Source organism: Alosa pseudoharengus, unplaced genomic scaffold (assembly GCF_046254945.1).
Source record: "Alosa pseudoharengus isolate Yale_2024_CS ecotype anadromous, Long Island Sound unplaced genomic scaffold, YU_APseudo_1.1 YU_APseudo_1.1_scf_5, whole genome shotgun sequence".
Classification (NCBI taxonomy): domain Eukaryota; kingdom Metazoa; phylum Chordata; class Actinopteri; order Clupeiformes; family Clupeidae; genus Alosa; species Alosa pseudoharengus.
In genome coordinates this window covers 9,499,608-9,522,983 of record NW_027468837.1, presented here as the reverse complement: position 1 = coordinate 9,522,983, position 23,376 = coordinate 9,499,608, and the positions used below count along the sequence as shown (strand labels likewise).

At 43.1% G+C, this 23,376-nt stretch overlaps 2 protein-coding genes across 2 annotated transcripts; both read left to right on the top strand.

The window, feature by feature from the left end:
- The first annotated feature begins 228 nt into the window (after positions 1-228).
- On the top strand, positions 229-13,412 carry gxylt2 (glucoside xylosyltransferase 2). The gene is made up of 7 exons (XM_076267753.1): positions 229-618; positions 5,727-5,928; positions 7,982-8,113; positions 8,237-8,488; positions 10,216-10,339; positions 11,257-11,429; positions 11,972-13,412. Exons 1-7 carry the CDS (start codon positions 344-346, stop codon positions 12,143-12,145), a joined length of 1,332 nt encoding a protein of 443 aa, XP_076123868.1. The 5' UTR covers positions 229-343; the 3' UTR covers positions 12,146-13,412.
- Positions 13,413-13,695: 283 nt separating this feature from the next.
- ppp4r2b (protein phosphatase 4, regulatory subunit 2b) lies at positions 13,696-22,545 on the top strand. The gene is made up of 9 exons (XM_076267636.1): positions 13,696-13,835; positions 15,198-15,279; positions 15,556-15,726; positions 15,995-16,088; positions 16,796-16,833; positions 16,938-17,012; positions 17,901-18,041; positions 18,162-18,520; positions 22,048-22,545. The coding sequence occupies exons 1-9, from the start codon at positions 13,802-13,804 to the stop codon at positions 22,431-22,433; spliced, it is 1,380 nt and encodes a 459-aa protein (XP_076123751.1). The 5' UTR covers positions 13,696-13,801; the 3' UTR covers positions 22,434-22,545.
- The last annotated feature ends 831 nt before the right edge of the window (positions 22,546-23,376 follow it).

Here is a 23,376-nt window from a genome sequence, read left to right as displayed (position 1 = left end):
GGACGCCCCTGCTCTTAATTCTTATATATTAAATATAATGTTATAATTAACTTCATGTCAACAACATGAAGTTAATTATAACATAGGACGTTTCCAGGGACTTTACCAATTCAAACTACCAAAATGAGTCAATTTCCTCAGCTCTTCTGCATAGACCGTTACGGTAAGTCACTGAAGGCCCTCCTCCTCGCTGTGGATGATCGAGGCGCTTAGTGTATCATCATCGTAGCACAAAACGACAGAGAAACTACTAGCAGAATGTCAGCACGGGATGTTATTTATCACTTACAGTCATGAAGGAAGACGCTGATGCATTTCCGATCAAACGGGGCATTCTTTCACGATGAGAATCCATTGCAAAATTGTGGCGATTGCAGTATGTTTCGGAGTTTTTCTACTTTTGTACTTTTTAGGGGGGAATGCTGCAGACGAGCCGCTTTTGAAAGAAGTTGAGAAAGACACCTACTTTCAGCCTTACTCTGGACCAGAAAACGTAGTTTCAGTGAAATTACCAAAAAAGTCACACGAAGAACCTCTTAAAGTTCTAAAAACCCCACGTCTGAGCCGGAAAGAAGTGAAAATATCCGCCAGAAAAAGCGATGTCAAGCCAAAGCTTAGGTAAGAAATGCGACTCCTTTCAATGTTTTGCGCGACTGCATTCCTTTAGCCAAAGTGATTTGTGTCCGTTATTAAGACGTAGCAATTGCGATGTGCCATAAACTAAACGTATCAGGTTATATAAATTGCAATACAGTTGTTGTGCTTGAGTAGTTCATCGAGGGAATACACTCGTCTCTTCTTAAGTTGCAATTGCATGCAATAGCAGCAATAGCCTGCTGCACGACTGCAAGTTATAGTCAATGTAACCCCACGACCAACAGCAGCGAGATGGACATTTGTATCTTTAAGGATTGGGCTGTGTAACCTCTTCACCGAAAATGTTAGCCTATAGTCATATTGTGAAATGGGTCATATTAGAAAATATTCTGTTTCAAATGGTGTTTGAAAAGAACCAGTCTGTCCTGTCCACTTCAGGCAATCATATCCGCACAACTAAACTGCAATACCAGTCACACGTCTTTGAAGTCCAATTAAAGACAGAGAGAGAGAGAGACATACAAAACCGAGCCTATGGATGCCCAGACTGCAGTTAAGCTAAAAGAAAATTAACAATCATAAAAGGCCTATATTGTCACTATGAAAAATCAGAGCATGATATGGAAAAGGAAGATTCTCCTTGCTTCGCTCAGTGTAGAAGAGGTACACATTTCATAAGAGCTCATTTTCATCTGTTGGGTCAAGACCGTGGAATCTTAGTAAAGAATTGGGAAAAGGTCACCTTGAAGAGGATTATCCCTATTAAAATCACTCGAGTTCAAAGACGTAATGAAAATCAATTAATTAATTTAACATGCTCCCAAGACAATCTTGAAAGAGATGTCACGCATACTGGCCATTCAAATCAATACAAAAGCTGGGATCTCTGAATGAGATATTAGGCAAGTGGGATTGAAAGGGAAAGCCTTAGTCACCACACTTGGTGTTAAATATTTACCGATTCATGCTGAAATATCATTTGTATCCTTCACTAGGATCAATGCCCCAGACAATAGGACCTCATCAGTGGGAATAGAAAACCTTATGAGTCCATAATTGGTTATGCTGTTAGATTAGCCAACTGTGTCCAAAAGCTATTTTTTTCCAGTGAATTTTGGCTTCACAAGGCTGCAGCCCCACCTATGCGTGATTATATTGGAAATCTGGAGTCAAAGGGCCTATGTGGATACATTAGGATAATGACTAAACCAGAGGAAAGGAGGACTCTGACGATTAAAACACACTAGAGTGGACAAGGATACACACACATTACACACACACACACACACAAACAGTCCGTGACACCTCAATCTCTGCCACAGAGGGAGAAGCTCAGGGGAGCCATTTATTTTGTTTTTTTTCTTCCCTTTTAGACTGAGCCTTGATTAACTCTTTCCTGACCACTCCCATATATTCCTGCCGTCTCTCTCTCTCTCTCTCTCTCTCTCTCTCTATCTATCTATCTATCTCACACACATACACACTCATCCTCTCTCCTGGCCAGCGCGTCAGTGTGTTTCCTGCCCTGCTCATCCCAAATATACAAACAAGGCTCTCCTGTCTGGACCGCATCACTTCCTGTGGACACAGTCTGGCGTTGCACGCGCTGCAGGGTGGTTTCCTGTCTCATCTGCACAGAGTAGCGTTTTTTTTTTTCAGGTTGCGTTTGTGGCTAACGTTTGTGGAGTCTATGGCTAAGATGGGTAGTGTAGAAGTTTAACAGGTAACAGCCCCAAATACTGCTGTGCAATCACTGGAAAACATGTGATTGACTCTAACACTTTCCAGATCTGTGCTCTCACTCAATAGAAAAACACGAAACACAGAAAACGACGAGCTGGATGAAAGGGAGAAATAACTAGAACCAGAGAGTCCCGTGCTCCAGCTCTCTGGTGCACGTTCGCCAGTGCAGCTGGATCTAGTTTCATCCAGTTCAGGGTGTAGCAGTGTCTTACTTGGCCCAGGGTTTTCTATGGCTGAGCCGTGTGTGTGTGCCAAAATGACGTGGAAATAGCAAAGCTGTTCAGAGTCTGCTGCTCTCAATTAATCACTCCGTACACCCGAGTGTGTGGTACACGCTGGCCTACGTGTACGTACATACCATGCAGCGTACTGCTGCAGGGCCCTTTCCAGTCCAGAGCAAATCATCGCAATCGTGAATCACAAAAAAATATATATACAACTTTCTCTCTCTCGTTCTCTCTCTGCCACAGAGAGTTTTGTAGATAGTTCTGTGCTGTTTGAGACGGTCACGTGGCTTGGTCGTTAACGAGTGGAGGTAAATGTAGCATGGAGGTTCAGAGATGTTCTGGAAAGCTGTGAAAGTGTCATGGGGAATGACTTAAGGTTCCCCTCCTAACTCTGGGCACACAGACAGCGTCCCACTCCCTTGACTCGTGTATGCAGATGAGTTTCTGGGCGGCCTTGCGGACTGCAATCGTTGTTAACGGCAAGACGTAAAGCCAGTAATGGCACCAAAAAAAGCACCCTCTGGCAGATGAAAGCGCAGACTTGCTCTGGAAAATGTGTTAATCAGTCGGCCGTTGGAGATGGAGCACACTTCGGGGGTCTATTAAAAGGCCTGGATTTGCGTTGGCTCATGGGGATGGCAGAAGGGGGGAGAGATGAAAGCGGCAGAGCTTTTTTGATTTTTGGGAAGCCTTTTGATACTATTCAGATGGCGGTGCCGCCATTCACAGTCAGGGAGAAGCGTCGTTCCCCTGGAGTACTGGCAGTGGTGAGTCCACCACAGTTGCTGGTACGTTCCGCAAAAGTCAGATGGAATGCTTTGTCTGTGGAATCTGCTATCAGGGTAGCAGCAGCTGGGAGGAGAAGATATGAAAATGAAATATCACCATGTCTGTAGCCAAAATGATCACTACTGAACCTCAACCATAATTTCAATACATAATCAAATTCCCAGTCACATTATGCATTAATTAAACGTGTAGCTGTATTAGTATGTTATAACATTGTATTCATATTGTCTTACTGTGTGCCTGGCAGAGTAAAACATAACTTGAGTAAATATGAGATTCCTAGTCACACTAAGCATATTGTTGCATATATTATACAGATGTGCATTAAGGCCCATTCACACCAAGAACGATAACGATAACTATAAATAAATATCGTTCTCGTAAATATGAATGACGACGTTGAAGAACGATATCGTTGGGGATCACTTTCAGAGCAATTTTCAGAATGATAAAAAGCTAATAGCCAATCAGAACCCATCAAATTTTAACCTTAACATTCATTAACAAGGAGAGACTTTTTTTTATCGTTGTTCAGTGTGAACGCTTTTATCGTTATGGTTATAGTTATCGTTATCGTTATCGTTCTTGGTGTGAATAGGCCTTTAGTCTATTCACATACTAACATTGTAGATTGTGTTTCTTATGCCTTGCCCAGTAACTGTAGTAGTAGGCTATGTACTACAGTCACGATTAGATGGTAGTTATCCAAACTCACCAGTGATCAGCCCAACCAATAAGCAGACAAGTAGCTGATCATCCATGTGATCCCTCCCATGTGTTTGCATGCAGTGCCTTTGCCTGTGGCCTGTGTGAAACAAAACTGTTGTACCTTTCCACCTCCCCCCACCGTGGCCTGTACTATAAGCAGGTCTTCTAGTGTTCCACTACTCAGTCGGTGAAAATGCATCCAGATGTGGTGGAGGGAGGCAGGAAACGGCTTACATATGAACGCTGTGTGCCCTGTTGGTTTACAAAAAAGACTGAGTCAACACAGCCGTTTCCATTGTAACCAACCAGCACATAAAACCTTGACTGTGTTTGGTGCCCTGAACATGGCGAGGACATTTATAGTTCCTTTCTCTCTTCTAGTATCCACCCCCATCCACCCACTCCTGTGAATTTGAAAGTGCCATAAACAAGCGGTTTGTGCTTCCCAAAGAGCACGCTCACCTTCAAAAAAGCTCACACAACACAACACAACACAGCCACTCCCCACGGGAGCCTCATCTATAATAATTTGTGCCGAGTGATTGTCTCTCAGTCAAGCAGAAAACGAAGTGTCACGCATGAGGTCCGCCCTGTTTTCCTCTGTCGCATCTGTCAGCCCCTCGCCTCGTGTGGGTTTATCTCGGGTGTCCACGTTTGCCTATCCATGGAGGCACAAGCATTAAAACCTTCTTCAGCCCCCCCCCCCCCACACTGCCTATCCTCTTCTCACTGCACCACAAAAGCTCCTTTTGATGTATTTTTTTCTCCCTTCGTCCTTCCTCTCTGCTCTCACAGGCTACATAGTCTTTCTGGCAGCATAGTTTGTTTCCTTTACAAAACCCCTGGATAAATGGCGGCATCTGTTCCTTGGTGGTGTCCTTCCCTCATATCTGTAAGGGAGCTCCGAGTCCTGTGGGCCATGAGAACATCAGCCTTTACACAAGCCATGAAAACATGCCCTAAACCAGAAACATGCGGCAGGTTGTATGTCCTCAGCGCAAGGCTGCGTGCAGCCACAGACCTCTCTGTGTCTTGGCGGTGCCGTACACTTAGCAGAATTTGCATTCTGTGGCTGTCCCCATTTCGCCGTACTCCCCGGGCAGCGGTTATGCATGGGATACGGGATCCGTTTAGCTGCATCAGAAAGAAACATGTTATGGATACGGGACCCTGGGGGACAGGAGCGCGGTCATGTGGTCCATGGATCAGCATGTATCCGCCGCCTGTCAGGGGAAACAGCACCAAAGTATGAAATGTTTCCCAGACTGATCATCTCTCTCTATCTCTCTCTCTCCTAGCTGCCTTTCTCTCTTTCCCTCCCTCTCCCTCTCTCTTGTTCTCTCTCTCTCTCTCTCCTGGCTGCCTCTCTCTTTCCCTCCCTCTCCCTTTCTTGTTCTCTATATCTCTCTCTCCTAGCTGCCTCTCTCTCTCTTTCCCTCTCTCTGCCTCTCTTGGTCATTTTCTCATTTCCTTCCTTTTTTCTCTTCCCAGCCAATACTCAGAACGCTTCAGGAAGATAATCCCACTTTATTGCGCAAGGACAGCATTCACTGAACAGCAGATAATATATTTGATCATGAGCGATGTCTGAAATGAGTTTGAGGTATTTGGAGTCACGTCATCACGTGAGATCTTATAAGCTGCTGTTGTTGCTCTTGACAGGCCGAAGAGTGATGAGGGGCGAGCTGTGGATAAGAGCGGTCGTCGCGTGGCCAGTAACGTCATGCACTTGGCTGTGGTGGCCTGTGGGAATCGGCTGGAGGAGACCCTCACCATGGTCAAGTCGGCCCTGATCTTCAGTATCAAGAAGATCAAGTTTCACATCTTCGCAGAGGAGGACCTGTCTTCAGAGTTTGAAAAAGGGGTATGTGTGTGGATTGGGGCCTGTGGGGTTTGGTGTACAACTATACATACAAAAGTGTATTTTTATTTGAAAGTGCACACTGGTTTACAAGTTGTTACTGTGTTAAACAAGAGCTTCAGCATCTCATTTTATTTTATAAAGCAAATCAAAATACATTGTTCATGAATGCATGTTTCTATAAGTTTGCAAAGTCACCATGCGATGTAGCCTACAAAATTATCTCTACATTCATTCGTGCATGTACATTCATTCTAAACTGGCAATATGATTGACGCATGGCATGCATTTAAACAAGATTTAAAGTGGTGCTAAATGCTTGACCAAGTTTGGTCGCTTTATGAATCTTCACAGGATTAGTTCAACCCAGGGCCAGGAGGTTGCTCTATTTTCCAGCAGACCTCATTTTTATAAAGGCATTCATATGGGTCAGCCGCACTCTCCCCCAGAACAGCTTTATGATTTTGTGTGATTTTATGAAGTCTGGGAAGCAGTATCTCAATAATCCTCTCATAGGAAGGAAGAACTCCACCAAAGCCTATGCTGTTTGCATAAGCACTAATAAAAAAGTTGGGTCCAGGGTTGCTTTGAACTCTCTCTCCCTCGACTCGTTTAATCTTAAGCCAGATCAGAGCATATTTTACCTCCTCAGAAAGTGCCGTGCTGTAGCACCATTTATCATTTCTCAACTGGACAGCAGTTGTGGCTGACCTTTTGCGGCCGGTCTAGAGGACTTTTCCCCCAGCGAGAAGACATAGGCCTATGAGACATGCTGTGACTCATGAAAACATCTGCCATTTGTTTTGCTTTGTCACATTGGTCTGAACTGTCAGCAATTCCCTGGTGACGTCATGAGTTTTATTTGAGGTTTTGAATCAAGGTCAGCAGTACTTGGTACTTTTTAAGCTTTCGAAATTGCCAGAAAACGCTGCAGAAAAACATCTGGCCCAAAACATCTGTGGGGCGATTAAAACAAGTTTTGAAAGCATTGAGGAGTGCTGTCCTTGATTCAAAAACGTTATAGTCTAACTCTAAGAAGAGGACTCAGCACCCAGTCCAGTTTTTTTGAAAAAAACAAAAAAATCCTTTTTATTTTACTGTTTAATTGTTATTTATTTATGCATGTAGCTGACACTTTTATCCAAAGCCACTTACAGAATGGCAATGGCAAGGGGCAGGGGCAAGTCTCCCTGGAGCAACTCAGGGTTAAGTGCCTTCCTCAAGGGCACGCATGCTAGCCAAGTTCCTCAGCCAATACACTACCACAACAAAAGTTTTATGTGAACAATCTGGTGAACGTATCTGTATCAATAATGATGGCTAGCAGAAGTATTGGAATATATCCCTAAATAATGTTTTTCTGTCCCACTGCTAATCATAAAATGCTTTGAAGCCTTTTGAAACCTAAGATGTTTGTTCACCATAGTGGCTGCTGCACAGAGTCCAAAACATTCAAACATACCAAACATGTCCCAGTGGGTGTGCTTACTTTTCTCGTCTGTGTTGGTAGAACAAGCGCCGTGCGGCGAGCAGGAGTCTGACTGCTTTGATCTTTTTCTACCGTGTCAGCACCAGCATTGCCAGCTCCTCACGCTGTGGCCCTTTTGCCTCTGATCTGAATTGTTTGGTAATGCTACCAATCACCGCGCTGGCTCAGTCTGTAGCAAAGCAGAAAATTGTTGGAGCACAGGCGTTTAAAGGGGTTTAAAGGTGCCTACGCCTCCAGCTACTGTCCAGCCCCTGGTGAACCTGCCGATGAGTCCAGCTGGGAAAAGTGTGTGTGTGTGTGTGTGTCTGTGTCTGTGTGTGTGTGTGTGTGTGTCTGTGTCTGTGTCTGTGTTTGGTGGGGGCTTGGTACTCTCTCTTTACTTGGTTAACTGAACTGATGTCTTCTGGGAACCACTCAGGAATAAGCCACCAATTCTGCGCTTGTTATTAAATTGGATTAAAATGTTGTTAGCATTTCTCACTTCATCAGGAAGTATCATTGCCTTAACAGTGTCGGATTGTGGCCACTCTGAATGATGACATTGTCTAAATATTTGCCCTTTTCCAGTTGAGCAAGTGGCCCCGTCCTTTCTCAGCCAAGTTTCAGTACAGCATCTACCCCATTACCTTCTCTGTGGGGAATGCAGACGAGTGGAAGAAGCTTTTCAAGCCGTGTGCTGCTCAGAGACTCTTCCTCCCAGTAAGACCCCTTTTCCCTTTTGCTCCAAAGCACCTTTTCTGTGGCTTCCACAATGTGTCTCCCATGTGCTCTGCAGCCCAAACACAGTGAAAAATGGACGGATTTTCTGGTTTGTGCCATCAGGTCATCCTGAAGGACGTGGACGCACTGCTGTATGTGGACACAGATGTGCTCTTCCTGAGGCCAATGGATGACATCTGGAGCTTCTTCAAGGCCTTCAACAGCACCCAGCTGGCGGCCATGGCTCCCGAGCACGAGATCCCCAAAATTGGCTGGTACAGCCGCTTCGCCAGGCACCCGTTCTACGGGGTGACGGGCGTCAACTCTGGCGTGATGCTCATGAATCTAACCAGGATCCGTAGCACTGTGTTCAAGGTGAGGGAACCATGCCAAAAGGGAGCCATTTGGGAAAGAATCTGTATTTGGACTGCGGTAAATAATCTGTATTTGGACTGCGGTAAATAATCTGTATTTGGACTGCGGACTGCAGAGGTAACTTAAGAATTATTTCAAACCAATTTAGTCTGCTTGACCACCCTTAGTCAGCACTCAAATATACCGATGGTAAAAACGATGAACATGCAGAGAGTTTCAACGTCCATTACTGTGGAGTGTGTCCAGTGTGGGCTAAATGCACAGTGTTTCCCAGAGAATTGAATTCCATTTGTGGTGGTTGGTTTGCAGAATTAACTTGAATGCAACAGTTTTTAACAAATTAGCACAGCGTGGTTATGATGATAACCTGATTTAAGCATAATTTAGTACAACCTGGAAAATCATTGTGTGGTGGTCAATGTTGATATTGTGGTGGGCCGCCACAATAAGTCAATGTATGGGAAACACTGATGCATACCTAGGCTACACTTACACATTCACTTTTCTGGGTGAATTCCAGTTGTTCAGCAAAATGCAATAATTTTTGAAAACTCTTCATGCAGAGAGAAAAAAAGACTTTTGTATGGAAAGAAAGACTTTGTATGGTAGTTATACAAGATGGTGCTAGTGTGGTGACTCACCCATTTCCCACTCTCTTCTCTTCTTTTCTCTTCTTTGCTTTTCTCCTCAGATATTTTTTTCAACCCCTTCTCTCATTGTAGTTCGGGCTAGAAAATGAGAACTGTTGCACTCTATGCTTTGAATGTCTCCTGCTGCTTATCTGATGTGGTGAACTGAATAAGTACTTATGTCCTTATCCTTGAGTTCCAAGTACAAACTCACCGCTCAAAAAGAACACACTGATAGAAGTGAGAAAACATCACTGTCTACACGCAAACACTGACTTTTTTTGAAAATCTCCATTTTGACTATAGTTTTTTAAAAATAATAATTTTCTGTGACTGAAAACACATTAAAAAATCTCAAAATCTTAAAATCTCAAAACATATGGACATAGTCTCTGACTAAAGTCATGGGTGACACTCTTGATTAGCAGGTTTAACCAAAGTCCTTTTAGACAAGTCCCTCCACTCGGCGGCCATATACCAACGTTTTATGGGCACTCATCGGGCACAGTCTTTGGGTCGAACTGCGCGTGCGCAAGGCTTCACGACACCAATCTTGCTCCAGCGGCGAGATCACAACACATGATTGGCACGATGTCTTCACAACACACCATATGATTGGCTCAATGTATTCACATGTCGACGTTTTGCCGAGGAAGGGGTGGGATATGTGTAGACAACGGCCATATTGGCGTGACAAACTAGCCCCATGCATTTCTATGGATGATTTTTTAAGTGCTGTGTCTCCTCATTAGAAAGTCTCTGGTTTAACTAATCAAGAACAGCATGATGGCACTGATTTCAATCAGGTGTATCTTATCTAGATTAGGGATGATTGAAGATTATCAGTGCACTTCATGAGAGTGTTTTTTATGCAGTTACTGGGTGTGCTAATGCTGTTGTATGTGTCTATTTATTTATATTTTTAGACTCAATGAATAATGCACTGACTGGAGAGCACTTTAAATTTCGTTGTGCCTGTGACAATGACAATAAAGACCTATTCTATTATATTCTATTCTATTCTATTTTATTCTATCAAATGTATGAAATAAATGTGGACAACATGCAACATCCTGATAAATCTGTTCACTCCAACAGAATAGCATGATTGCCACTGGTCTATCATGGGAGGACATGCTTCATCCTCTATACCAGAAGTACAAGAACCACATCACGTGGGGTGACCAAGATCTCCTCAACATTATTTTCCACTACAACCCAGGTATGGTACCAAAACCTGCTGGTTTGAGACTTGCTTTAGAGGCAGCCAGGAGGAGAAAGAAAAGAAGGTGTCTGGAGTTCTTTTATAAATTAGTAGGTCATAGTTGTGAAGGAAAACCTTTTTTTCCGTTTGTGCATAACCTCACCAGAAGGCTTTGATGTTGCACATAATGTATTTTTGTAAACAGCTGGGTTTTCAGTGTAAACTTCAAACACATTTTTCAGGGTCATTTGTAGATTCAGTCCCAAGGACAGCATCCTCCCTTATCTATGACCACAGTGAATTATATTTGTATTCTTCCATTTAAAGGCACAGTCCACAATTTTCATCCAAAGCACTTTGTCAGTACAAATTCAGTAGATAGCTTCTCATGGCCATCTGGCTTTTTATGTATTTGGGCAGTAAAAACACTGAGGAATTGGCTCTGTAAATGGGAAGCAAATATACTGTCTTGGACTGACACATGAACAATCTCAGCCAATCAACACAGTATTTCAGGAAAAGGGGGGTGGGGGTGTAATTTGAGCTTTCACAAAACCAAAACCGAATCGCAAACTAGAACTTCAAGCAAAGATACTGGCTGAAAAAAGTTGTGTACAGTAAAACACTACTCCAGAAGGGACATGGCAGTGGTAGTGTTTGTGTGATAACATTAACAGCACTTTCCTAATAACAAGCATGGCCATACCAGAGGCACCAGCAAATGGAAAATCAGGGACATATGGAAAGAAGCAAATGTCAACAGTCTGTTAGCCTCTTGTATAGACAGTGCCCAGATCCCCCTGCATCTGTGTTTTTAGTGGTGCCCAAGTTTATTTGTGTTTTTCCCCCTCAAGTCTGGCATGGTAAAACACATGGCTGGATTCCGTCTGGTCTCAGTGGCTTGGTGATTCAGCTGTATTGCTTTGTCTCCCCAGAATGTTTGTACACATTTCCGTGCCAGTGGAACTACAGGCCGGACCACTGCATGTATGGCAGCAACTGCAAAGGAGCAGAAGAAGAGGGTGTGTCCATTCTTCATGGAAACCGAGGGGTGTACCATGATGACAAGCAGCCAGCCTTCAAAGTAGTGTATGATGCCATACATGATGTGAGTCCTGATCATATCATCAACATTGTAGGAATAATTATTCTTCAAGCCTTGCTATGAACAAATCATTTGTACGATTGGGGAAAACAATCCTTCACCCACACTCCTGTTTATTTAGCTTCTACTCAAAATCTCTAACTTCAAGTATACATCCAAGTATATCAATATAAATGTTTTTTCTAGCAGTGAAGACGTTCTCCGATCAAATTCTGCCCTTTTGTGTCACTGGGTGTCTAAAGTTGTTCTGCAGTAAAAGCTGGTGGGGGGTGGGGTGGGGGGGGGTAGATGACAACAAAAGTAGCCCATTGTGTATTCATATAATTCTCCCCATTCATTTAGCAACACGGCTCTTGGAGCACATCACTTTATCTGCTCATCACCGTGCTCCCTGGCAGCATGAGCCCCCTCTGCTGTTCAAATCTGATGAAATCGGCAGCACCAAATCACGCTGACCCCATTTCTGGTCGAATCACACTGTTCCAAACGGCCTTACCGCATTTCTCTTACCTCTGTTTGTTTTGTTATTTTTTCTTGTGTTTCAGTATCCTTTCGAGGAGAACCTCTTCCAGTCCCTCTTCTTCCCTCTTCAGACCAAGTTTTTGGACACTGTGAATACGCTGTGTGGTCGAATCCCGCAGGTGTTCCTGAAACAGGTGGAGAAGACCATGAAGGCTGTGTATGAGCAGAAAGTGGTCAGACGGGTTAAACATCCATAACCTTGAGACACCTTGGTGGTGGTCAGCACTAAATATGCCTCGTCATCCAGTGACCAGAACAGGATGTCTTTCTGTGAAAGATGTGCAGAGGCAGCCAATGATCCTGTAGCATGTTGCATAACTGCGGTCAGCTGTAATCAGTCAAGTTTCAAAGTGAACCGAACTGATGAGGTTTGCTAAAAAATGAAGATTCCTGTCTGGAATTTGAAACACGATGTTTGTGGCCTTGAACAAGGATTTCCACTCATGCACAATTGAGCAAGATGCAACACTCCACTCTTTAATACAACTTTAATGAATATTATTATAAACATCAATGAACTGATCAATGAACTGATGTGTATGAATGCACACCTATTTTGTTTTTATTATATTGTATATGTCTACATCTGAAGCTGGACAAGAAGTTATCTCAGAGGAACAAAGCACTTCTCAATTATAATGTGTTTCAAGAACTGAGCGTTTGAAAATACATATCATATTGTGATAGCTATAAGGACATATATAGCTATGTTTCACCATTGTGTTATGAATGTTAAATTCCAAAAGCCCTTTCAGAAGCCACTGATGAACAAAATGTGAATCATCGAAACCCAATGAGTATTTTGTTGTTAGTTACAAAATAATGTGAATCCAGGTCATATGTAATACTCTTTTGCTTTGAATATGTCCGATTTTGGTACAGTTAACAAAAATACATTTGCCACATTTTCACACATTGTATATAGACATTTACAGTATTTCAGTTAAAGTATATAGACTGGAATATAGTCCTCTCAAGTGCACTTTTGCCCAGCTAAATGGCTCTCAATGGTATGAGGAATTGAAATGTTTCATATGGAAACATTGAATTGTCTATGGTAAACATTTTCATTACATTTTTGTCGTAACTTTGTGAGGTCTGAAAGCATTGTGTTGCTTATAGTGTTACTTTTAGGAAATCTGAAAACCTACCTGGGAAAAATAACTTCTATGCCGCAATAGGATTTGTGGTCAATCCATGAACTGTTGTATTTGTGCTTTAAAAATGGAAAGGGGCTGTTTTTTTCTGTTATATACGAGGGATTCCTGTTTTATAATTAAAAAAATTAACTCATCTGTGCACACGAGCTGTATTACATGTTTGCATTTAGCTATTAATGCAGCAAGGGGGGTTTGGTGTAAAACTAGGGAGCAAATGCCAACAACAGCACCATTAGCACAGACTTGCTTGTGATGTTTTTTTTTTTTTACATTTTCAGATCACAGAATAAAATAAAATATTGAATTATGTTGCAATTGCACATGATTATTTTAACATGTATGCCTAGACAAAATGGCCAACTTGATTTACATTTTTTAAAAATAGGACCACAATGACTATAAAACACGTTCAGGTACATACTTGGTGGTTCATAGAACCATCGCCTAATGCCCTCTGTTTATTTGGCGCAACAAAATCGTATTTTATGATACGCTGACTGTGAAGCAGACAAGCCTTGCCGTTGCGTAATTGAACAATTTCAAGGTTCACTGTATTCCACTTTACCACTGGCAGTGACATCACAAGCGCCATATTGAAACACTTTTCTTTTCCCATTTTTTTCTTGTCTCCAGACGGCCATCAGCGCTCTGTCTCCTGCTGAATTCTGAAGATTTCTAGAGAACACCTCAAACATGGAAATCGATACCCTTCTGGAGGCCCTGAAAGGTTATTAACTATTAATATAGCTAATCTGCGAAAGGCAAACAGTGGACTTGAAATTAATGTTTGGGTTCTGAACTGCTAGCACTATGCTACCTAACTTACCTTGCTAGTGCTAGCGAAGCGACTAAAACGCAGCTAGCTGTGATAGCTAGGTAGACTATCGCTAATCTATTTGTGACATCGGCTAGCTCAGACAGTCAGCTTTAACGTTAGCTGCTGATCCCACAGCTCACAAAGTTAGCTTGCTTGGTAGCTTATAGTTTTTGTTCCTGTATAAAAATAGGATATTGCTGTGATCATATATGCCATCTCTGTTGTAATATTTAATCTTTCCCTGATATATGTCATTGGTATGTAACACAAATTAAACAAAGTTTAGTCCTATATCATGTATTGCCGGTAAACTTTGCAAGCTGGCTGGCTGGTTAGCTTCTAGCTAGCTAACGTTGAGTAGCTTCATTTCGCAAATACCCGGCGCGTTTCAGCAGTATTGAACCAGCACTGGCATACCATGGTATTTGATGTTATAAATTCTATGCTCATGTTATACAGTTGTCTGGTTTGCCCGGTGTATCATTTCCATCATTTTCGAGTCATGGTGCTAAAGTTAGCATGGTTGCTCGGCTAACAGTAACTATACATGCTATTTAACGTTAGCTATGAGTGTACCCTCTGCCATCGTTGTTTTGCTAGTCAGAAACTATCAACGTCAAGTGTATTTTGAATAGGCTAACTTTAATTTCAACTGGTCAAATATTTAAGTTATCACCATTTATGTGAGTTTTTCAGCGTTTAATATCGTTACCCATCTTATAGTAGTTAGTGACACACTTGATATAACATGGACAGCATTTCTTGTTGTGATGTTAGCCAACATGGTAACGTTAAGTTAGCTTTCTGCGTGTCGATAGTTCACTTTACTGTATGTTCATTGACAGTCAGACAGCGTTATTGTGGCTTAACTATGCTATGGTAGCTAACAACATTTTGTAGCAATGTTGACCTTAGTATAACTAAAAAACTTAACTTGACAACTGTATAAAATACACCTACATTCATAAGGTCCCAGTCTGGTACATAATATCTGGTACATAACTTGTAACGTTAACATTAGCAATAGCACAAAGAGAGGTAACGTTAGCTTATTGAGTGGCACACACGTTGGTCAGATGGTGGATTAAATATATATATATATATATATATATATATAGCTAGCTAACGTAAACTAAACGATTAATGTTCATTTTCGTACGTTACTCGTAGGCCTAACGTTACTTGTACCGGTGTAAGTAGACCCACACATTCAAGAAGTTAGCCAGCAGCTAAGGTTTCATGAATTGAAATCATTTCCTTATCTCTCTTCAGAATTTGAAAAGAAGGGGAAGAAGGAGGTCTCCCCTTTGTTGGAGCAGTTTCTGTGCCACGTTGCCAAAAGTGGAGAAACACTGTAAGATATTCTAATGGAGCCTACCATACCTGTAATTCTGCACAGTGTGGTTTATTATGCAATGCAAATAACATAAGCAGGAACTTGCTGTTGTGTGAACAAATGTGATCTGAACAAATGTGATGTTTAGAGATGTGACATTTCTCTTAATCAAGTGCTTGCATGTTCACCTCAGTGCATCCATTAGAGTCATCAATATAGCATTGCAACTTTTAAGCTAGTGTGCTAATGTGTCATGAAGAGATTGCAATCTCTTATCTCGTTTACCCTTTCCAGGGTCCCATGGTCCCAGTTTAAGAGCTATTTCATCTTCAAACTGGAGAAAGTGATGGATGACTTTAGGGATTCAGCACCAGAGCAACGGGGTCCTCCCAATCCAAACGTGGAGTGCATTCCCTTTGACGAGATGAAGGCTCGAATAATGAAGATTGTGGATGGATACACAGGGTATGGAGTCCGACATTTCCAGTATCATTAGTGTTGCATGTCCTGACTAGAAACTGGACTGAGACTTTGAACCTGACTCGCTCAAACCCTGAGAGAACGCTCTGCTCTTTTCTCACTGAGCTGTAATGAATTGCTTGATGAAGAGCTTGTTGAATTTCCCCTTGGGGATCAATAAAGTATCTATCTATCTATCTATCTAATGCATAGAGTCAGTCAGATGTAGGATGACCTTCATGTCTCATCTCTCGGGACACTTGCTTCCCCCTAGAATCCCCTTCACCATCCAGAGGCTGTGTGAACTTCTGACTGAGCCAAAGAGGAACTACACAGGGACGGAGAAGTTTCTACGAGGGGTTGAAAAGGTGAGCCAAAAAGGATATTGATAACATGGGGTGCGTTTCCCAAAAGCATAGTTGCCAATGGGAAATTGCATTACAACCAACAAAGCTGCTAATTTAGTGCTTTTGGGAAACGCACCCCAGTTTAGGGACACTTGATGTTAAGTAATTATACTTTTAGTCAACTTGTTGATATTGTATACACTGCAAAAAGTGCTTATATAACCAAGTGTAATCTTATATTAAAATTTAAAAAAATCTCGTTGGTATAGTTTTTTAGTATAAAGAGTCTTACCTAGTGTTTTGTTGTAAAATCATTTGACTTAATTTAATAACAGTTTGACTTATTTTAAGACGTCTCATCATGAAAACAAGCAAATTTGGCTGCCAGTGCGTTAAGTCAAACTCTTATTAAATTAAGTCAAAATTATCTTACGAGGGGGCACTAGGTAAGTGTCTTTATACCAAAAACAATACCAACTACATTTTGTTATCTTAATATAAGATTAATAACACTTTGTTAGATTTTATTTTTTGCAGTGTATGCATTAGGTGTAATTAAATAAAACATTAAAGATAATGTATGAGAACACTAGTAATGCCCTTATACAAGTGTAAGAATTAATTTTCCTCTTAATTCTCTTATGCACCTATACCTCATCGGTATAATAGAATGAATGAAATATTTTGCTGAAATTAATCTCTGATTATTTTTGTCCTCCTGTCCTCAGAATGTGATGGTTGTTAGCTGTGTGCATCCTACGTCAGAGTAAGTGATTGAAATATGTGATTGTTTAAGCAGATTAATGTTATTGCTAGAAATGGCAGGAAAAGGGCACTGATGTTTGTTTGTATGTGCCTTATTGTTTACAGGAAGAATGGATGCAGTGGTGTCAACAGAATGAATGGTGTGATGTTGCCTGGCAATTCGTCTGCATTTGCAGAGAGGTAAGTATGATAGTGTCAAACTTTGCCTTACTTCTCAGGGCCTAAATTTCAGTGCAGGATTGCGGGTATTATAATGCGAGGAATTCCCATACACATTTTACAGCACTGTCTGATAATGTTAATCTAATAATAGAGCGGTGTGAATGTGGGACCAGACTGACCAACTTCTGACTTCGTAACTCGAACGTAACTCCATGCAGAGACACACACACTCAGAACAACTTTGCAGGTGCGCGCTCTCTCTCGCAGCAGGACTTGTCACCACTGAAGTCAAATTATGGTGCTTTTACATCCACTGCTAACTGACAGGAAAGGAAAACAAAAGTTTAGCGATCAGGAACTGTCAGGAAACACAGAAGGATTACATAGAGTGGCCATGAGATGCGAGGGAACATGGATGTGTTCTCCATTTAAGGAATGTAATCGATTGCGGAAGTGCACAGACAGCTACAGAAATGGAGCGCATCGTAGGCGTAGGTTAGGCTACTTTCACTTTCTAGAGTGCGCATTCATTATGTGATGCTTCATAACAAAACAGCGATCAAACATTATCAAATTATTATGACGTGTTGTCACAGACACTCCTATTGGAAAATCAAAACCAAAATCATGAAAGTAAACACTATGTTAAGCGTTGTTCTGTCATTGACGCCTGTAATAAGGATAATGTGATTTTGGTTTGTAAAATGTAAACTGTATTAATCCCCCCTATGTGAAGCACTGAAGGGGGGTATTCCCCCCCCCGTTTTGAAAAATGAATTTTAAGCCCTGCTTCTCTTTCTCTAGGATGCGTAGCAATGGTGCGTTGTTACTTGCTTTTGCTGCTTTGCATTCCTTTCTGTCCACCTATTTGCCCCCTCCCACTCCCTCTGTGTGTTTTCCCCCCAGGAAAGTCAATGGTCCTGGGACACCGCGGCCTCTAAACAGGCAGAAAGTCCCCCTATCCAGCTCACTAGCCACCAATGGCCTTCCCGACAGCACAGAGAATAAAGACCCCAACACGGCGGGTGGACACAGCAAATCACACAGGTATTGGCCACAGGCTTGATATCGCTCTTACAGAGTCATTAAACATTTACTCATTCATGCATGCATACGCTCACTCTACTCACTCTCTCTCTCTCTTCCTCTTCCTCCCTCCCTCCCCAGTGAATCGTCTGTGTCGGGTCCAAGCCGAGGCTTGGCGAGGAACAAGCACGCCGTGAAAGAGGAGGACGAGGGTCTGGAGGAGGAGGAACAGCCCGAGGTGAAGAGACTGAAGTTCCTGAAAGACGGGGAGGACGGAGCAGAGGAAGACGACGAAGAAGAGGAAGACGAGGAGGAAGACGACGCGGATGAGACGGCGGCGGTGGAGACCCTCCGGCCCACGCTGGCTGAGAGCTCGTCGGACGCCCAGCAGGCCCGTGCCCAGTCCTCGGCGTCGCCAGAGAAGCAGAGGGACGAAGAGCTGGAGGAGGAAGAGGAGGACTCGGTCCCTGCCAGCTCTGCAGCTGATTGCCAAGACCAGGGTAAGGCTGCCATCCTCTGTCACGTTGGTGTTGTTTGCCATGGTATGCTGAAGGCTGAGTCTCCTCTTTATAGAATAGGGATGTGCATTTTGGTCATGAGAAGACGAGCGAGTACTCGAGTACTTATATTCCAGGAGGATATTTGGCTACTATTTTAACTATTTGCTGCGTTGCTCTCGCAACTCTGCTAGTGTGGGTAGCGTCTTTGTTTAATTTTTTGTTCCTGGTTTTCCAGTTGATGGTGCACCTCACTTCTTGTTTACAGTAATTGTTAGCTAGTTCTAGCCTCAGGTTGCTGTTCTAGCCTGGCCGAACCTGTTTGAGCACTTGAATCGGCTTTGCAGGTCTGTCTTGCAAGTCTCCCATTAGAGCATCCTTCTGAGTCACCAAAAACTCAGGAACCTATCACAACCGCTTATCTGGTTTTAGGCTGGGTTTTGCACACTGACCCAGTAGAGCAGTGTTTCCCAAACTTTTTTTCTGGGGACCCACTTTTTAAAAATGACAGACCATCGCGACCCATTTCACTTCAGATCTAACATGCAACCACCAATATTGTTTTAGGCCACAGGTTCTCAAACTTTTATATGCCCCCTCTAACCATTCTACAGTGCCATACGTAATAGCGCCTATGTCTTGCCTACTACCACTACTATTACAGGGATTGGTGATGCACTGACTCAGTTTCCCACAACTCTACAATCTCAATTACACATGAAACAATTTTAAATATTTTCAAAGCTATAAAATTCTCGCTCAGTTTTGTACAAAAACACAACCTCAGGTTTTCCTCATCCTGCTCTGAACACAGTTGTGTTGTATTTTGGGCACCATCAGCGTGGAAAGATAACGTTTTAATGCGCATTCGAGAGTTTGGTGATATTCGTGCATTCTACGCAATCGTCACTCTTCAACATAGTAAGCTGTTCCATCTAAAGAGAAATGTTGTAGGCTACGTTGCGTTGCAGGGAAATGGATCCATAACAGCGTTAATTCCGATGTAAACATAGCAAATAACTCAAGTCGTATATTGTAGCCTATTTCTGGAGATTTCTTTGGAAAGTTGAATCCGCAAGTTTGTAGGCCTTATACTAAGGCTGTGTATTGATGTTGTGACAAGCTATGTTGTTGAAAGAATGTGTCATGAATAAATATCAGAACAAGAGGCTTTTGCGCAATAGCCAAAAGATAATGCGCTTTTACTGTAGCCTAGTAGAGTTTGCGAGGTGGAAAACAAGAGGAAATAATAGCTTTTAAAATGTCAATTTAAATTGTAGCCTTATATAATGCACTGGTGTGCATTTTAAATCCGAAATAATAAGGAATGTGAGGAGGCTGCTATTAACTTTAAAGAGTGCATCTACAATTGAAACTATCAGCCTTTGACGCAAATATAATAGCCATGCCCGGTACAGGATGTGTGCTTTAGTTGACAGCATGGTAACTAGATTTTAATCGGTCAACGGAAGCAGCTGTCCGTTAATGTTCATGCTGATTTTGCAACGGCGAGGTCCATGGCAGGCGCCCCACAAAAATGTTTCATTTTGCGAGTGAGATGCACGCTGCCCCCTCTGCAGCGCGTTCGCCCCTAGTTTCAGAGCTATTCTAGGGCCATGACTGTGGTAAACAAACTATATCCTAATAGAAAACTGATAGCTTTCCTGGTTAAATGGTATAAGCTAGGCCTATTAGCCTACACAACATAAATTGTGCTGGCGACCCAAATAAAATCTCCTGCGACCCACCTGTGGGTCGCGACCCAGTCTTTGGGAACCAATGCAGTAGAGGACAGTTGGCACTGCCAATGGCTGCGCTGATGGCGTCACTTTTAAGACCTGGATGTGTGTGTTCTTTGATATGGATTAAGCAATTGCATGTAAAGCCTATTTTACGCTTCTGCGTCGAATCGAGGGCGTAACCCCGCAGACCCCTCTGCGTCGCCTCCAACCCCTCCACCATAGCTCGACGTGCACCTCCAAATAAACTCAGACATATTTTGGTTACAGTGACGGAGTTATCCATTTGTAAAGTGTCTATATGTCACGTTTTGAAATTAGCACTTAGCCAGCAAGCAGTACTTTGTGGGCAGTTGTGCTAAAGTTTGCTTGCTAACATAACTTAAACTGTCTGGCAGACACCTTGCAAATAGCGTCAGACTTATTTGCTGGTTACAGTAACAAGGTCAATGGATTTTACTGTGTCTATTTTACTGTCTCGATACTTAAAAAATCGAAGCAAGAAAAGGCCAAACAAATAAGATACAATTTTTAGCACGGCCGTCTATAGGGTTTACCATTCTGAGTACCGTTTCGGTCATACAGCCTATGGTTTCGGTGGTGAGCAACACAGACACAGGGGACACCGAACTTCGAAGCCACATACCCCCTAGCGTTATGGCGGTGAAATGCACCGCAATGCAAAGCAACCCGATGGAGAACCATAAAAGGGTCTCGACACCGTAGGAGTGACGGCGTAGCTACGCTGTGGAGTTGACACAGAAGCATGTTAAAGCCTTAACACCTTGGTTTACAAGAAAGATGTATTTGCTGTATTTCAGTAAGGATTCGGTTAGAGTTTAATGCACCAACTTAAATTTAATTTCACTGCTGGTTTTGCCTCTTGGAAATCTGAGGTGAACCAAGTTTGTTTTTATTTGTTTACTAATTCTCCATTCCAGAAAAACAATTCCAACTTCAGTTTTTGGAGTCGAGCATTGCCAACATTGAATACTACATATATCCCTTAAAAAAATCCTAATGCTGTGTTTTGGAATGTGGATTCCAATGGCAGTGAATGTGGTTAAACGAGTGCTCTGGCACATAACCGGTGTGAAACAGAATCTTATTCCCAGGGTGGAGATTTTTGGCCACAATTGCACCCTCACATTGGAGTCTATTGTGTACCAGTGAAAATTTGTGATTTGTTGCACAGCTGTTGGAACTCAGCTAGACAGCTGCTGCCAAAAGTCATCAATACTTTTTTACATTAAAAAAAATACATATTAAACCCTGATTATTCTTGTGTGACGGTGCAACGTAAAGTTCAACAAATAAGTGAATAAAATGGGAAAATGTATTAGCAGGTGGGAAAAACTTTTAGGAAGTGGATGAAGATTTATAGACTGACACATCCATGTTGCAGACCAACACCAACGGCACTGTAACTAAACTGTTGATCAGTCGTAAACCAAAGCCTTCCTAATACCGCAAGGGTTCGTTGCCAAGAAGGCATGCTTATGTGTAACTGGGCAATTCCACGGAAAATTGACTTTTTGTCACATCCATAACGCCAGTGAAATGCATTCTTCAGCCAAAAATAGCAAATGCTCAAATTTCATGTAATCATTCACATCATACCATACAATCACATTTTATTGGCGTTATGGATATTACAAAAAACGTAATTTTCCATGGAATTGCCCAACTGTCTTTTGCTGTTAATGATTCACTGATCACTCTGTAAGCTAAGAAAATAATTGATTATGAATATAGGTTAATGGCCCTGATACCCCCCCTCTTCTTTCTCAGAGCCCTCCAGCACGCAGACGGAGCCTTGCGCTGAGGAGAGCAAAGCGGGAGAGAAGAAGGCCGAGAGGGAGGCCAAGGCAGAGCGCGAAGTTCCCAGCAGCGCTGCTGACGATGACAACGCCGAGGAGCCTGCCGACATGGACCAATCAGAACAGCGGGCGCCGTCGGGCGTGGCCGGCAGCCCTGAGGGCCGAGAGGCGGGAGAGGAGAGCAACGAGCACGTCAGCAGCAGCAGCAGCAGCAGCAGCTGTAGTGAGGAGAACGAGGAGTCGGCAGCCACCAGCGCCACCCCCTCTGACAGTACCACAGAGCCCCCCGCAGAGGGCACCCCCGAGTCGGGCACTCAGGACTCGGCCGCGGCAGACGAGCCCATGGAGGTGGATTAGACCAGTCGCCACCACCACTAGCAGCAGCAGCAGCAGAATCACCACCATCTGCCATCTCAAGACCGACCAACCTTCCTTCCCTGAACCATCTGCTCTGTCCTTCCCCCACCACCCCCCCCCCCCCCCCCCCCCCCCCCCCTAGGGCTGGGGGCAGTGAGTCGAAACACCCTCGTGCTCACCAAGAGACTGACTGGAGTATGCCACAGTGGCCTCCCTTCCTTTCTCCTCCTCTTTCTCCCTTCTCTCTCTCTCTCTCTTTCTTTCTCTCTCTCTTTCTTTCTTTCTCTCTCTCTTTCTTTCTCTCTCTCTCTCTCTCTCTCTCTCTCGTCTCACCTCACATACACGTTGGCTCAGGAAGAGCTCGCCGGGCCCCAGTCGCCCTTCCCTGAGCTCCACACGGTCACCTGTTGCTGGTGGCTCTGTGCACCTGGCTGTGTGTGTTTTCTACGTCATGGGTTTGAGAGTTTTTAAAAGACTTGATAAATGCGTAGCTCCCCATACGCTCCATTTGTTTCTGTTTGTTGGTTTCTGTCGATCTATCTGTCAGTCAGTTTTCCTTCCAGGTGAGATGGCGTTCCTGGTTTCTCCCGTGGCCTGGCCAGTCTTGTAGGTTTGTAAGGGGGTCTGTTAGGGTGACGTGTTTTGATTTTTTTGTTATTTTTAATTTTTTAAATATATACTTCTTTTGAGTTTATATTGCCGTATTATTGGTAGGGGCTTTTCTTAGCACAGCAGTCAGAGGTGTGTTGTGTTGACTTGCCTGCCTCCAAGTGCAGGAGCACGTCACCAGAGTAGGCTACCTGCACTGTAGTGATGCAGCCACTCCAAAGATCCATTATGAGTAGCTTTTGAATCTGGAGCTTTCGGCCCCGCCGTTGCGGTTTAGCTTTAGTTTTGTTTTTGTTTCGTGTTCTCTGTGTCTCTCGCACTCTTCTTCCAGGTG

Coding starts and splice junctions, on each gene's coding strand:
- gxylt2 (XM_076267753.1), top strand. CDS start 344: ATGAGAATCCATTGCAAAATTGTGGCGATTGCAGTATGTTTCGGAGTT. Junction 5,929..7,981: donor CTTCAGAGTTTGAAAAAGGG/GTATGTGTGTGG, acceptor GCCCTTTTCCAG/TTGAGCAAGTGGCCCCGTCC. Junction 8,114..8,236: donor CTCAGAGACTCTTCCTCCCA/GTAAGACCCCTT, acceptor TTGTGCCATCAG/GTCATCCTGAAGGACGTGGA.
- ppp4r2b (XM_076267636.1), top strand. CDS start 13,802: ATGGAAATCGATACCCTTCTGGAGGCCCTGAAAG. Junction 15,280..15,555: donor GCCAAAAGTGGAGAAACACT/GTAAGATATTCT, acceptor TACCCTTTCCAG/GGTCCCATGGTCCCAGTTTA. Junction 18,042..18,161: donor GGACACAGCAAATCACACAG/GTATTGGCCACA, acceptor CTCCCTCCCCAG/TGAATCGTCTGTGTCGGGTC.